The sequence below is a fragment of the Coturnix japonica genome, chromosome 4, assembly GCF_001577835.2.
Source record: "Coturnix japonica isolate 7356 chromosome 4, Coturnix japonica 2.1, whole genome shotgun sequence".
NCBI classification, from domain to species: Eukaryota; Metazoa; Chordata; class Aves; order Galliformes; family Phasianidae; genus Coturnix; species Coturnix japonica.
The window spans coordinates 62607135-62622273 of record NC_029519.1 but is presented as its reverse complement, the minus strand read 5'-3'; the positions used below and the strand labels follow the sequence as shown (position 1 = coordinate 62622273).

Here is a 15139-nt window from a genome sequence, read left to right as displayed (position 1 = left end):
GAGCGTCAAATTAACTAACCAGTTTATTTGTGTATTTACAACTTCATTTTCAGCTGACCTGCAAATCTACAACTGGACAGAGCTGCAATCAGACATTCAACTCCAAAGTCTTTTCTTCACTAGACTTTTATAAGAAGACTTTGTATAAGAAGTTGTACCAGAGGAAACTGTCCCTCACTTGAGAAATCACGCCTTACTCCAATCAGTCATCTATTGTGGCACTACGTCATTTGTGAACAGCTGCCATCAAGGACGCAGTACGAGGAAGGGTAACATTCACCCAGCATCTGACAGACACACTGAGAGCTCACTGAGAATACATTCATTTCACTAAGATCAACTATCCCACTGGTTTTATGTTTTTGTTGTCCTTTTTTATCTTAATGTCTTAATAAAAATATTTTTACAAGTACAGTAAGTATTGTTACTTACATATGTTACCTGCATTATGTATTTTGCACGTGGCCAAGATGAGGCCTCTTCACTGGATGCAGCCCAAGGCACAGGGCTGGACACCCGCACTCATCCTACTTCTAAAACAAGTAAGGCTACATCCCTTAGCGGGCTGCCTTGCCGGATGAACTGCTATGGATTTCCGTGTTCAATTATATTAGAGTTAATAAGACGATGCATTTGCATCTTCAGCAGCATGTCCAAACCATAACTATCATTGTAAGATTTCCTTACAAAAGATGTGAGATAAGGAAAAAATTCAGTAGTGAATCTTACCTTGGGATCCAGCTTGGAAAAAGGGCTGGGTTTCCCTCCCCACATACTTATTTCCATTATGTTGTCAATGTCTTCTTTCATCAGGCAGTAAGAGTCCAGGAACGCTACAGCATCCTGTACACCATCTGCTCCAAAGTCCCGCAGTGGCCGGATGAATACATCGCGCAGATGGGACAAATATTCCACATTGACTGTCCTCTTGCACGCCTGGGTTCTTTGTCAGATTGAAAGTGAGAAGTTAATCTGTACAGCTCTACTCAGCTCTTTTCCAAACAGCCTCACTCAGCAAATAGATGCTCAGCTGCCTTAGGAGTTAACCACAAGCTGAGTTGTACCATTTATTTTGTCACACCTGCATAAGGGAAAACCTGGTGCAAAGTATCCAGCACTCAAAAACCAGAGTGTTTGGGGAAACACAACCCTAACTTAAAAAAGGAAGAAAAAGATCACAAACAGACGGTACCACCACCATATTAGAAGTGTCCTCAGTCTGACTGCTGTCCAGAACAGTGACGCAAAAGCATCACCAACAATCTATGAGGATATTCCTAGAATATACATTTAGGATTGTACCAAGGACAGCACAGCACTACTGGCAGGTAACGAGCTACAGAACGAGTTGTCTCTATTGATGCGCACCAAGTGTCAGTACTACCTGAGGCTCATGTGCATCGCCAGCTCTTGGATGATACGCTCGTGTTTGCCCGTGGATGAGAATTTCCCCAGCCAGCTGGGAAAGACGGGGAACTGGGACATGTAACCTCTCATCAGCTCCCCAGGAAGAACACTTGAATAAATAGCCTGAAAAAATAACACACACACACAAAACTTAGTTAGAACAGAATGGATTTAGTCTCAATGACACACACACGTGCTACCCGTTTCACTGAAAGCAGGTGAGTGAATACGGATAACCCCACAGCACCAACAGCTCAACTTAAGACAATGTGGGCTGCTTGTTGCTGTTTATCCCTTTTAGGTTACAGCTTCAGCTCCTGTACCACCCTGTGTGTTATCATGGGGTAAAATAGCTGCCAAGTGCTGAGTTGTTAAGAACCTTTTTTCTTTTTAAATGCTCTGTTTCCCCAGTGTGGGGTGCAGTCACACAGACAGCTGATGTCACACAAACAAGGACCATCATCTCCAGGTGGACACAGTACAGGAAACACATGAAAAGCACACGGCTGCTAACAGATTTATATTACAAAGCCATATAACCACAGTTAGGCAGAGGCCCCTTCCAACTTGTACAGTACATTTTCTGATGCCAGTCGTGGTCCTTTATGCACCAATAAAGACCAGTAACCTGGTGCCACACGAGTACTGACATCGCTTTAGATGTTCCCACAGTTTATAAAGCAGGTTCTAAGTTTTTTCAGTGCTTCAGAAGACTGTTCCATGATACAGCACGGGGTCATCTGTGTGCTCTATAGCAAGCTGCTCTACTCTATAATAGGTCATGAATGCACTGACATTATGAGGTTTGAGTCTCACACACTGCCCCCACACCGGGGTGCACATGAAATGAGAGCTGAGTTCTCACCTGTGTTGGTAGAAGGTTCCAGTTTTGCTTGGTACGAATCTGTTTGTCCACCAGATCACCATCACATATACTATCAGCAGCTCTACTCAAGAGCATCAAGTGTTTCTTCAGATCTCCTCTGGGGGGGAAAAAATTGATCTTAGTACACAGCAAAATATATACAAGCAGGTTTTAATCTTAACCTTCCTCCTCACAAAGTTCACCATGGATTCAGGGTCTGGAATAACTCACCCAGCAGCAGCAGGTTTCACATGCACATAGTTCTCCTGGACAAATAGGGGTGCTAGGGAATAGTCATGGAAGAAGAGACATTCGAGAAGCCTCCTCTCCAGCAGCAAAAACCTTCCGGACAACATCGAAAGGGCCCTAAAGGATAAAGGTATTTCAAGAAGTGGGTTGCAAGGCAAACAAACACTCAGCACACAGTCAAGAGAATCACTACAGCGACTGTACGCAGCAATATCTGGATTCAGCACCAGCTCAGTGTCCAGTACTGCACTTTTATATGTGCCTTTTCAGTGGTGCTTTGCCAGTTCTGAGAACTGAGTTCCAAGATTAAAAGAATCTCCTCCTAAAGACAGCAGTCAAAGTGAGAAGGCTGAGATGAAGTGAGCATCTTACTTATACGGCACGTCAAAACTTGCAAGTCAGTGCTGGATTATCTGCTGTCCCACTACTTGTGGCGAGACTGACGTGTACTCAAAACACTTGACAGCACCTCACACATTTAGGCTCTCAGTGCCTTCCTTCAGAAGATGCTTACAAAGCCCAGTATTGCTCTGGAACATCACAATAGCAGCCAGCCCATATTTTACACATACCAGTTTGATATCCTTTTTGGCTCTGCTGGCGTCTGCTTTGGCCTCATCGTAAGTCAATGATTTATCTTTTGCACACCACATATTGAGGTTATGCAAAACCTAGAAAACGAAAGTGACAATTTGGTAGCACAAAAACACTTAAAGACTTCAGAAGAAAAAAAAAAAGAAAGCCCAATCCCTACACCTAAATTCATTCTAGTGCTGAAATGGCACCGACCTGTCTGATGTCTTGATTTGCTGCCAGGATTATCTCATTCATAGCAGGTGGTGGAATCTTCAAACCCTCTTTAAACGCAATAGACATCATGGCGCCCTGTAACACAAACAGTTCTGAGAAAATGACAGAGTTCTTATTCATTCTTTCCCTCACAGCGCACACTATCAGTGTGTTGGGTTGTTTGTTTTGGGTTATGAACACACAAGTCAACTTAGTTGAGAAACTTGAGTCCTCCCTCCCAGAAGCCAGAGAGCCCCATTTGGAACAGCAGAGTAACCCGGTGAGGTGACCTGCTGCGTTTCAAGCGGTGTTTTCCAGTTCTGTATGAACTGTGCCACATAGAGACAGATTGCTGCTGGTAATTCAGTGCAAACCACACAGCCATCTTTACCTTAATCTGTTCTAGACGAGGCCTCTGAAAACGAAGATCAAAACAATAGTGGACCAAGGAACGCATTTTCGGGTGGTTCCGATCGTTACACATACAGATGATGGGTATCTTTGTGTGTCTAATCAGACCAATCAGCTCCTGCGATATAAACACATCATAACAACTGCATCAAATACCTCCAAAGATGAGAGTGCTTAAGATGTCATATCAAGCAGCATCAGACCCTGCCTTAAATCAGATCCTTTTCAGATTGAAGCCCATAAACTAGCTCCTTGCTGTAAGTGTGTTTCCATAGCGAAATATTGGCCCATTTTCCTACTTTTTCTGCTTGTTATTCTCTTGAGCTCCAATTGCGCTGGCACCCAACCAAAGCCCAGTTTGACCCACACTGCGCAGAGGGAGCGCCCATCTCCAACCACTCCCTGCCACAAAAGCAATGAGGAAGCAGAAGTAAAAAGATCATCAACCGTTCCCTGCTCACACAGCTCAGCTCTGCACACTCAGCTTAAGTTGCCGTAGCAAACTTCAGCTGTTCTAAGAGAGGTGAAATTTAGGTCGATTTCAGGTCATGCCAGGTAAATGCCTGCGTGTGAGCTAAAGGTCTCTATGCTCTCCATCATCAAAGTACTGCAGTGACCATTGTCTACTGAAGAAAGTAACTGTCCCAAGCTGGATTACAGCCCTCCCAGTGCTGGCAGACATCAGCTGCACAGAACCTGTGATAAACTCACCTGCCCAAGAATAAACATCCGTGGTGCACAGACCTGAGCTAAGGTTCGTGTGTTTATTTGTTTTGCAGAGATTTACTGTTTTGTTTGTCTTTTAAACTAAACGTCTTTTTTCCACCTCTATCAATGCGTCATTCTTACACAAAGATGCAATTCTACAATAGGTCCGTGATCTCTGGAGGGACTGTGACCCACAGCTGAGGACAACAGACTGGCATGAAATATGGCTTGCACTCTGCAATGGCATTAGCTAATAACTGTAGTAGTTTCACCTGAATCCCTCCTCTGTCTTCATTGCCTGCCATACCATCCACTTCATCCATGATCAATACATGTTTCCCGCTAACTGATGAGGATGTGCCTGAAAATGAATATGGACAAGAAAATGAGATTGCAACACAATATTTTATTCCTAAGGGAATAAAATAGGGTCTTGCTCAGAGTTTTTCCCAATGTTTTACACATCATGAAAGCCCAACCTAGACAAGTGAAGCAGTGATGAACCTTCTGTCCTTGCTGTGCCAATGTGCTGATATGGAGTTTATGTTCACAGAATAGGGCTGTAACTTGTGTCACTGTCCAAGAATTAAGCACTGGGCAACAGAAGAACAACTGCAGAGTCCTTCAGTTGTTTGTGCTGATTAACAGTTTATCCTCTGAATAACAGGATTTAATCCTATGCTGAGAATGAATTAGCACAGCTTACTCAATTATGCCATTCTTATTTGAGCCTGATCACCTCCACGTGATGAGCATATTCAATTCCTAACATGACTGCACAGTAAGGAAGCTCTGCCCCTCCTGTAACTACAGCCAAGCCCTCCTTCAAACAACAGACATACCAGAACAGAAGTCTTTGATGATGGTGTTGTTCAGTGATTCAGCAACTACTTCCTTCAGGCTGTTCTTACTTCGAGTGTCGCTGGCATTCAGCTCCACGTAGCTGTACCCCAGTTCCTAGTCCAAACATACAAACCACACAGCACAGTGAGACCACACGGACTGGTGAAGAACATCAGCATATCAATTAGAAACAGTACATATCAATTAGAAACAGTACTACAGAAAAGAAGAAAGCTTTTACAACACTATTTCCAGATCTAATCTGTGGCTTTGATTCCCTTCTCCCTTTATCCTACTATATTCTCACACCCAGAAATACTTATAATCAAACACAGCACAGACGTGCCAAAAAGAGAACTGTTGCACCTCCCACCCCACCCTGACCCCTTAAAAAACCCAAAAGACACAGATTTTGCTGTTAAGGATAAACCTGAACTGTCCCACAGGACAGAAACAGAACTATGAGCCAAGGCTGGAGAAACCCCATGGCATTCCCAGATGCGTATCAAAATCTCATGCACAGTCAGGAAAAGAAACATGCCAACATCCCTCATAAAGCTGATGGAAAGAAAAGCTTCCAACTATTTAGCAGCTAGAAAATACATGACTCCCTCTGCAGCTGCACCACTTCACAGCAGGGCTTGACTGCCTGCAGTCCCTGAAGGAACATAAAGCAGCCGCTCCTTTATCAGTAAACTCTCCCAGCACAGACACAGAGCTGCAGCATTGCACTGCACCACAGCTTTATTCCTGTAGCTTGGGTAACCCAGTTCTGTTAGTCTCGTCTGAAGAGCAGAGCTAAACACTCTGCAGAGAGACCTACAGCAACTGTGTGCGAGCCAGGTGGGAAAACCAAAACAAAAGACTGCAGCAGTGCAAACATAGCACAAGTCAGCACGTTCAGCTCCAGGTGCAGCAACAGCCAGGGAAACCAGCTCTGGGTTATCGACCCTTGGGTTGGCACAAAGCTCTAAGGCCTCTGGGAATGGAGGGAGGGAGGGACGAAAGAATGCAAAGCCAAAGTTACTTCTAACATTTGAATTGTAGAGAGTAGGTAAGCTTCACTTCCCAGCACAAAAGACCAGACAGCTGCTAATTCCTCCCAACCCCTGCAAGCTAGTGGTACCTTCCTGAGAATTCTTGAGAGGTTTGTTCTTAGGAACAGAATCATCTGTACCTCACTGCAGCACCACTATTAATAACGTAGCTTTAAAGGCATCTGACCATCTTTGTGGCCCTCCTTTCGGCCACCTCTTAAGTCTGCGCTGACTAGGCTGGGTGCAGAACCTGGTCATTTGGGGAACAACCACCTGCACACACCCGTATACAGGAACAGAATAAAATCAAGTGTTGGGAGACAATAATTAACAAGGACTCACCTTACAAACTAAAGAAGCTGTGGTAGTTTTACCAACTCCAGGTGGACCAGAAAGTAATGCTGCTTTAAAACCAGCACCATCATCTTTGCCTCCAGATTTGTTGGGCTTTGCTATAAGAGAAGATTCTAGGTTTTACATACATATATGAACTGCACATGTTATGTAAACCTTTAAAGATATCAACTAGTACAGGAGTTTCACATTCAAGGCTTGATATGAGTATAAAAATAAGATATATGTGCATATGTGCATCCTAAGCATATGGGCAAAAGCAGATTAAACTGTATGAGGTAAGATCGTAAACTGAAATATTAACACAATACTACTATTTCAGCAATTTTCTGACAATGGTATCATAAGAAACAACACTCTTGCCCTGTGTGTATGGACAGGTTAGCACTGATCACTGTCTCTCTTGGTGAAAAAGAACTGAATAGCCTGGATGTGAGGCCCTTTATATAGCTATTACTGCTAGGTTATTTTCATCTGCTTTGGAAAACAGCCACACTTAAGAAAATACCACACAGTATCTTCAGACAGAAGGAGGGGGGTAAGAGAGCAACTGCTTCAACAGAAAACTCAGGCTCAACTGTTTGTAAAAATCCGCATCTGAATTTAGAGTCGTTCCTGATGTGCAGAGTTGCTCTCCTGTCACTGAGGACCCCTGCCAGCACATGGTACCAAGCACTGCAACCGGCATGGTACAACAGCGAGAAGTTAACCATGCTCATCACCTTGTCCATCTTCCGAGGTATTCTTGTGCCAGCTTCGGAGCCATCGGAGGAGTTTATTGGCACAGCTTTGCTCACCCTGCTGTCCAATTATCGCCTTAAGTGACGCAGGCTTGTATTTATCCACCCATAGTAACACCTCTGTTCTATTTTCACTGCTCTCAGAACCCTTAGGTTTGGGGGCTTCTTTCTTCTCCACAGTTTGATGTTCGAAGTCCTTAAGCTTTCGAATGGCAGCAGCTTCTTTCTTGACAGGTTTGAAGGTACCTCCCTTTTCAGGTGTACAATTACTTTTCTTCCTATCAGCTTCCCTTTTGAGAGGACTAAAATTCCTTTTGCCAGACTCAGTTTTCTGTGGCGTCTTTATATGTCTTGACTCTGTTTTCTTTGCCTTAGGAAAATTAAACAAACAAATTAACATGCTGTGCTTGAACATAAGCAGAGGCATGCATAAGAAAGTCACAGAGCTTGTGTCCTGATAAAAGTCCCAGAGTAAATCGAAGAACATCCTCTGAAAAGTAAACCACTGTTTAACGCAATGCCACCTGGTTCTGTAGCACAACCCACTACACAGGCAGGAAGTGTTCTGGTCAGTCCAGCAGTATTCCAAGCTCCAGCACTCTCCTTACTCACTGAGAGTGATGTGTTATGGAAAGAAATAACCTGAAACCGGTGACTGTCAGGCTGTAGAGAACAGGCCAGTAAGCTCCAGATAAGGATTAAGCCTGTTATCTAAACACATGGTTACTTACAGCTCTAACATGTACCCAGTACAGTCTCTGGGTACCATATCAAATCAAAGAACGCTAAAAACCGAAACCATTGAAGCAGATACAACAATCTCTCGGACAGCTACCTAAGATACCTAAACATGTAAAACAATGTCAGAGTACGAAAGGTTGGAATAAACCTGATCAGTCCAAAGTACAATTTTTAAAACACAGTTAAGATTTTTCAGTTTCAATACTTTTAACCTAAGAGGTCAAGCTGACAATCACAGGTAGGGCACATTCTGTTAGGAGAACAAAAGATCGAAGCACCCTGCAATTAAAAAAGAAGAATAACCAAACAAACCAACCTCCGTTTCAGCTGCCAGCTCATACTTGGACTTCTTGCCTGGCATAGTTCGAACAAGCTCAAATAGACCGTCCTCATCAATAATTTTAGTCCCTAAAGTAGATGCCTGAGGGGAAAAATAAGAGTAAGGCAAATGAGAGTTACAAAATTCACTTCAAAATCCTTTTAGTAAAGGCTACGTTTAGGAACACAAAATAAAGGCAACATAAGGCTGTTGTTCTCAATGTGTGTGTATAAATAAAAATAGACTGAAATCCTAACAATGCTGAGTAACTTCTCCTTTTCAGCACACATTTGTAGTACTCACTCTTTTCAGAAGAGATATGAAACAAGCCAACACAAGTAAATGATTTATTTTTGCTTCCGCTTCCCTCAGACACAACTCTCACCTTTTCACATTTAGACTGTCCGCAGTCTCGTCCCATAACCAGATAGTTTGTCTTCTTGCTGACATTGCCAGTTACTTTTCCCCCGTAACGTTCAATCAGAGACTTGGCCTCATCTCTTTCAATGGACTCCAGAACTCCTGTAATTACGAATGTCAGGCCTTCCAAGCAGTTTTCAGCTCCCTGACAACCATAACATGGAAAATACGGGTCAGGGATGCAGTCCTACAAATACTCCTTCGACCGCGAGGTTTCCTAAAAATCATGTCTACCATGTCAAGTGCTCTATGAAATGTTAAAAACTAACCTAATCCACATGGCTATAGATAACATGTGTAGAAGTTCAGAAACTATTAGAAGGAACAGCCCTCAACAGTACTTCACACGTTGTTCACCTGACCCTATCATACCCCTAACAATGTGTGCTTCAAGCTCAGCAGTGTCAGTCAAAGGATTGACAGCAACCTTCAAACATTAAGACCAGTAACTAATTTACATCAGTGCGGCTTCATAAGCCTGATAAGGAATTTCATTTCTCAGTATATTTTCTTGAGTTTAATCACTGTTCAGCATTACAGTTTAGCTTCCCCCCCATTAAAAGTAACTCAAATAGCGCAGTAGACGCTTGTTAGATCACTAATAATCAGAAGCCTATGATGCACACCACCTCTACATACAGAAACTCTACTGTAGCCAAGCTTACTTGAGGTATCTCTTTGGAACCCAGAGCCTTCGGACCCTCACGATTGAGGAAGCTTCGGTAGGCTTGATAGTTGTTTCGTCTCTTTTCAGAGTCCTCAGGACTTATAGACTTGGGTAAAAGAAAAATAAATACGTGGCACATATAAAAAGATGTTTATAAAACAAATAAACTGCAATGAAAAACTCAAGGACCGCAGAGCAAATAACTTTTATGCAACAAAGATTAAACATTGATTAAAAAGTAACACCAAATCCCACTGGATTTTTCATTGCTGTTTGGGAGAGGAGGCTGTGAGTTATTTTTCTCTGGGGTGGGGAGAGTGAGAAGGTTACTTATGGTGGGTTGTTTCAGTTACACTTTGTTTTATTTAAAGAATTTGGTATTCTCAGTTTTCTGTACCTTTATGTGTATTCAGCGCATATGTGCTCATTTTAGTAGCAAGTTATTGCTTTGAAATCACATCCAATTTGATTCCAGAATGATGGTCACTTTTTTACTGACAAGATCTATGCTATAGTAAGAAGTAGAAATACTAGAAGTAAATTATAAATCATAGAAGCTTTTCATTTTTAAAACATTTAATTCAGGTAATAAAAAATAATAATAATGAAATTATCAAGGTTGGAGAAGACCTCAAAGTCATCAAGTCCAACCATCAACCCATCACCACTGCGCCCATTAACCACGTCCCTCAGTGCCACATCTATACGGCTCCTGAACGCCTCCAGAGATGGTGACTCCACCATTTCCCTCAGCGTTCTGTGCCACTGCATCACCACTCTTCTGGAGAAGAAGTTTTTCCTACTATCCAACCTCAATCTCCTCCAGTACAACCGGCAGCCATTACCTCTTGCACTGTTAAAATGCTACAGGCTTTCCTCTCTGAATCACAACTGCTATTTAAATGTTAAAAGAAAAAGACAAAAACAAAAAGGTATTTTTATTTTGATTAAAAAGTAGATTTTGAAGTTGCCAACAACTGCTGGAATATGTTCAATAACTTGTTACTGAATCAGACAGTTAAGAGAACACTGAGCTCTATTCCATTTTACCAACGTACTTCATAAACAGGAAACCTCATTGGGAGGGGAGAAGAAAAGAAGTGGTGTGTCTTTTGAAGTACAGCATTCACAAGATGACCTACGCTCACATAGTTTCATTTGCTGTCAAAAACTCTGCATTACACGGGAAGTCAAATGAGAAAAAAAAGTACTTACCTGATTTTTCAGTGCTTGTGCATATCTTAGTGAGCATTAAAGAGTGCTCAGTTCCTCGATGTGCTTAATCTGTATTTTTCCAGCTAATTTACCTCATACATTTCTAGAGTTGCTGGGAACTCAAATTCTGATAAGATTCTAAATTCTTCAAAATCACCCAAAGGATACAAAAAAAAAAGCCCCCAAACCTGGATACAACAGTGGCACACATACAGAAAGAACTGAAAACTGTTTTCCTGTAAGCTCCACCAAGCCAATTATGTTCACATGAACAGCTCCTACCTCAGCCTTCTTGGGAGAAATTTTCTCCTTGGGTGTTCTTTTCTCTTCTTTCCCCACAGCATTTTTATCTTTTGATGGTAAATTTTGAGCACCACTTTCCTTTTTAGTCGTCTCCTCCTTCTGTTTGAGAGCCGCAAGCTTTGAAGTAGGTTTCAAAGGCAAGGTTTTCTCCGTCAGTGCCCTTGCTATCTTACCAGCAGATGACGGTGGATGTAAATCAGGCTCTTTTGAATTTTCAGACTTGGTTTGTTCTTTTACTTCACCTGCCGAGTTTGTTGCTTTTGCTTGAAAGAGGCAGAGGAGTGAGAGTGCATAGGTAAGGACATACTGAAGTTTGAAAACATTTCACCAATTCATGCTATTAGAAACCCACCTCTTGGGGATTGTTTGCATCTTTCTGTCACATTAGGACTGCTCTTGATGCTCAACACTGTTTGCTCCCCTGAATCTCTCCGAGCCTAAGCAAATAAATGATGCAACAGTCAGAATTGCATGTCCCAAAATACCACTAAGCCTAAACCCTTTTCCAACTGTTAAGTATATCAGACTGAATGATATGTACAAAAAAGCTGATCCCTACTACAAGTGAGAATACACTTCTACACAAAGGCAAGCAGATGAGCAAACTCTACACTCAGCCATACACATAATCGTTCCTTAATTCAAACAGCAGACAAACTTCCAGGTTACAATATGTTTCGACTCTATTCTAAACTCCAAAACCCTGGATGTATAACACAGGAACTATTTTACTGTACCGTAAGTGCTCTTGCACCTCATGCCACAAGCTATTGTAATGAGGAGAACTCCCACAACTGGGTTAGAGATAAAACTGAAGATCCCCGCTTGCTCCTTCTCTCTAAAGATGGAGCGTTCTCCCTCCCTTTCTGTCCCATCACTTCTCACCATCTTGTGCCCTTGACTCATTTTGCTAGATCTGCTCCTCAGAAAACAGAGCAGCTGAAGCTGACCTAAGGCATTTATAATTTTAGACATAGATGAGGTGTCTCAGTAAGATAACTCCTAGTAATACAATTTCTGAACTCTAAAGCTTAAGAAGAATTCAACCTTTTTCTTCTGCGGCGTTTCATCCAACATTGCCAAAGTTCTAGCAAATTCTTCATCTTCGTGCAGCTGCCTCTCCAGCTGGGAGGAGAGAAAAAAGGTTTTAGATTCGCATTTGACAAGTTTCAGTTCTTCTATCTTTTAAGACTCTCTACTATTCAAGATAGAATATCTAAAGTAAGATGGCAGATAGTTCGGGGGAGTATCCTACCAGACTACCAGGTACAAACAAATCTCTGAAGTCACCACAGAATGACTTGTTTCTCCAGATATGACATAACTAGAGCAAACTAGAGTTTGAGTTTGTTACACCAGACACATTAATAGCCCCATAAAATCTGCTTTTAAAGACATTTTCTGTCCCTTCAGAACTTTGTTTCACATAGGAAGGTGAATGCAACACGTACAGTTTCAGTTAATCTTCAAGCTACCTCTTCTATCAAACACTGTTCTTTGGGGAAAACCTCTCTTCCTTAATACAGTGTGCATCACTGTAAATAAATGCTCTTTCAACAAAACAACAACAAGCAATTGTTTCATTACTATCCTAATGTCTAATATGTCACGTTGTAAGATTCAAGTAGATGACTTCATAACAACAATATGCCACAGGCACTGTTTTTATGTGCCCATAATGATTAAAGGAATGTCTTCCCTGGCTACAATGAGCTAGGGGAAAGGCAGAGATTACCAAACACAAACCAGACTGAGGCAGATACACACCTGACAATGTACATTCCCTTGATGATATGTTAGATGATTACAGAGTTATAGATACAGTTGTTGCTTTTGTTGGAATCACCTCAGTTTTCCCAATATATTATTTAACTTTCCAATTCTCCTGAGGAAACCGGCTGTCCATGGCCTAGACAGGTATACCCTTCTCTGAGTAAGGAACTGGCTAGAGGGTTGTGCCCAGAGGGAAGTGGTTAATGGAGTTAAGTTTGGCTGGTGACCCGTTACAAGTGGTGTCCCCCAGGGGTCGGTTCTAGGGCCCATCTTCTTTAACAACTTCATTGATGACCTGGATGAGGGGATCTAGAGTACCCTCAGTAAGCCTGCAGATGACACCAAGTTGGGAGGTGGTATTGATCTGCCTGAGGGTAGGGAGGCCCTTCAGAGGGATCTGGATAGGCTGGATTGCTGGGCTGAGGTTCAACAAGGCCAAGTGCCAGGTCCTGCACTTTGGCCACAATAACCCCATGCAGCGCTATAGGCTCGGAGCTGAGTGGCTGGATGACTGTGAAGAGGAAAGAGACCGGGGGTGTTGGTTGATGCTCAGCTGAATATGAGCCGACAGGTGGCCAAGAAGGCCAACAGCATCGTGGCCTGTATAAGAAATAGTGTGGCCAGCAGGAGCAGAGAGGTGATCATCCCTCTGTACTCGGCTCTGGTGAGGCTGCATCTCAAGTACTGTGTTCAGTTTTGGGCTCCTCACTACAAGAAAAACATTGAAGCCCTGGAACGTGTCAAGAGAAGGGCAACAAAATTTGTGAGGGGTCTGGAGCACAAGTCTTATGAGGAGCAGCTCAGGGAGCTGGGATTGTTTAGCCTGGAGAAGAGGAGGCTCAGAGGAGACCTCATTGCACTCTACAACTTCCTGAAGGGAGGCTGTGATGAGGAGGGGCTTGGCCTCTTCTCCCAGGCAACAAACAGGACCCACGGAAATGGCCACAAGTTGTATCAGATGAGGTTCAGACTGGACATACGAAGGAACTTTTTCTCTCAGAGAGTGGGCAGGCATTAGAATGGCTGCCCAGGGAGGTGGTGGAGTCTCCATCCCTGGCAGTGTTCAAGAGGTGTCTGGATAGGGAGCTAGGAGATATGGCTTAGGGGTTTCCTGTAGGTATGGTAAATGGAGGACAGCTGGACTAGATGATCTTGTAGGTCCTTTCCAACCTTGTGATTCTATGATTCTATGAAAACAATAAAGCCAGATTCATCGCACCCTTGGGGATGCCGAGGATAAGATCACATTTTGCACCTAAGATCTCTATTTCTAAGGATGTTCAATATTACCAGTGGGAAGTGAATCAGTTTTCCCAGAGTAAAGCCAACATGTGAGACAAGTATACCTTTGCCTCGGGGAATAAAACACATACAATTGTGAGGAAGCAGAAAATGAGTTATATGTGAAAAACAAGATTATTCGCATGGGTAGAAACAGTCTGCAGAGACAGAAAATAGGTGAGACAGGTTCTATTTACGTAACTGAAGTAATGCCCATAAACATCACAGTCTGACTACATTTGCACTTATCTGCAAGAGTTCAAGCAAAACAGAGATGTGTGTGCATGTGTAATTCATAGTATATACAAAGCGTCTACCTTCTTTACTTAAAATTTTAAGTGAAACAAACTGCCTGTGGCAGACAGCAACAGATGTATACAGCTTTTACCTCTGAATCTTCTTCAAGCTGCAGTTGCCTAGCAATGGCCTCATCATCCAGTGTGCTGTCTCTGCTTTGTGGAGGCTGTATGTAAGAAAAAAAGACCAACAGTTCAGTTTCCCCAATATTTTATAAAAATTCATTTTGTGTGCTGCTAGAAAAGGACTGGTAAGTAGACATGCAGCACAGTATCCCCGGCTTCCTAACCTATACACTTTTAACCAGGGCTGTTTTCAAGAGATTTTACCATTCAAAACATGTATTTAATTTCTTCAAATAGCACTGAACATCTCTAAAACTACCACAGCTGGTCAGCTTGACAGAGTCAACAACTACACTGTCAATTGGGAACTTCCTCCACACTTGGTTTGATGCTTTGTTATCCCACGAATACACACACTATAAAGCTCTGGAAAACAACATCATTCCTCTTCCCCCTGCACAACCTCCCCACACCCCACCTTCAACCTTCTCCAAACTGTAAGCTACCCCTCTCATTCACTCTCAGAAAACTGCTTTAATATTTTAAGAATAGTTACATGGGGAAAAGCAATAGAGAAAGCACTACTTCCAACTTTATGCCATCTTCTCAAATATAGAAGTACTACTCCATAACTGTATTTGCAGACTTGATATGC

The 15139-nt window shown here is 42.6% G+C and overlaps 2 protein-coding genes across 3 annotated transcripts in view; one reads left to right on the top strand and one right to left on the bottom strand.

Annotated features, from left to right (window-relative positions):
• The window catches only part of WDR19 (WD repeat domain 19), a 29714-nt gene extending 29300 nt beyond the window's left edge, over positions 1-414 (top strand). For both annotated transcript variants that reach the window (XM_015862466.2, XM_032444559.1), the window contains one exon: positions 54-414. The gene's annotated coding sequence lies outside the window, so the exon portion shown is untranslated. The remainder of the gene's footprint in view (positions 1-53) is intronic.
• RFC1 (replication factor C subunit 1) overlaps positions 1-15139 on the bottom strand; it is a 30609-nt gene that overhangs the window by 3116 nt on the left and 12354 nt on the right. The window contains 19 exon segments of the mRNA XM_015862476.1: positions 730-943; positions 1385-1530; positions 2273-2390; positions 2504-2581; positions 2583-2638; positions 3094-3192; positions 3311-3406; positions 3702-3839; positions 4702-4790; positions 5272-5386; positions 6652-6761; positions 7386-7773; positions 8461-8565; positions 8849-9028; positions 9549-9656; positions 11048-11331; positions 11421-11505; positions 12116-12193; positions 14511-14585. Coding sequence (XP_015717962.1) covers positions 730-943; positions 1385-1530; positions 2273-2390; positions 2504-2581; positions 2583-2638; positions 3094-3192; positions 3311-3406; positions 3702-3839; positions 4702-4790; positions 5272-5386; positions 6652-6761; positions 7386-7773; positions 8461-8565; positions 8849-9028; positions 9549-9656; positions 11048-11331; positions 11421-11505; positions 12116-12193; positions 14511-14585 — 2562 coding nt within the window.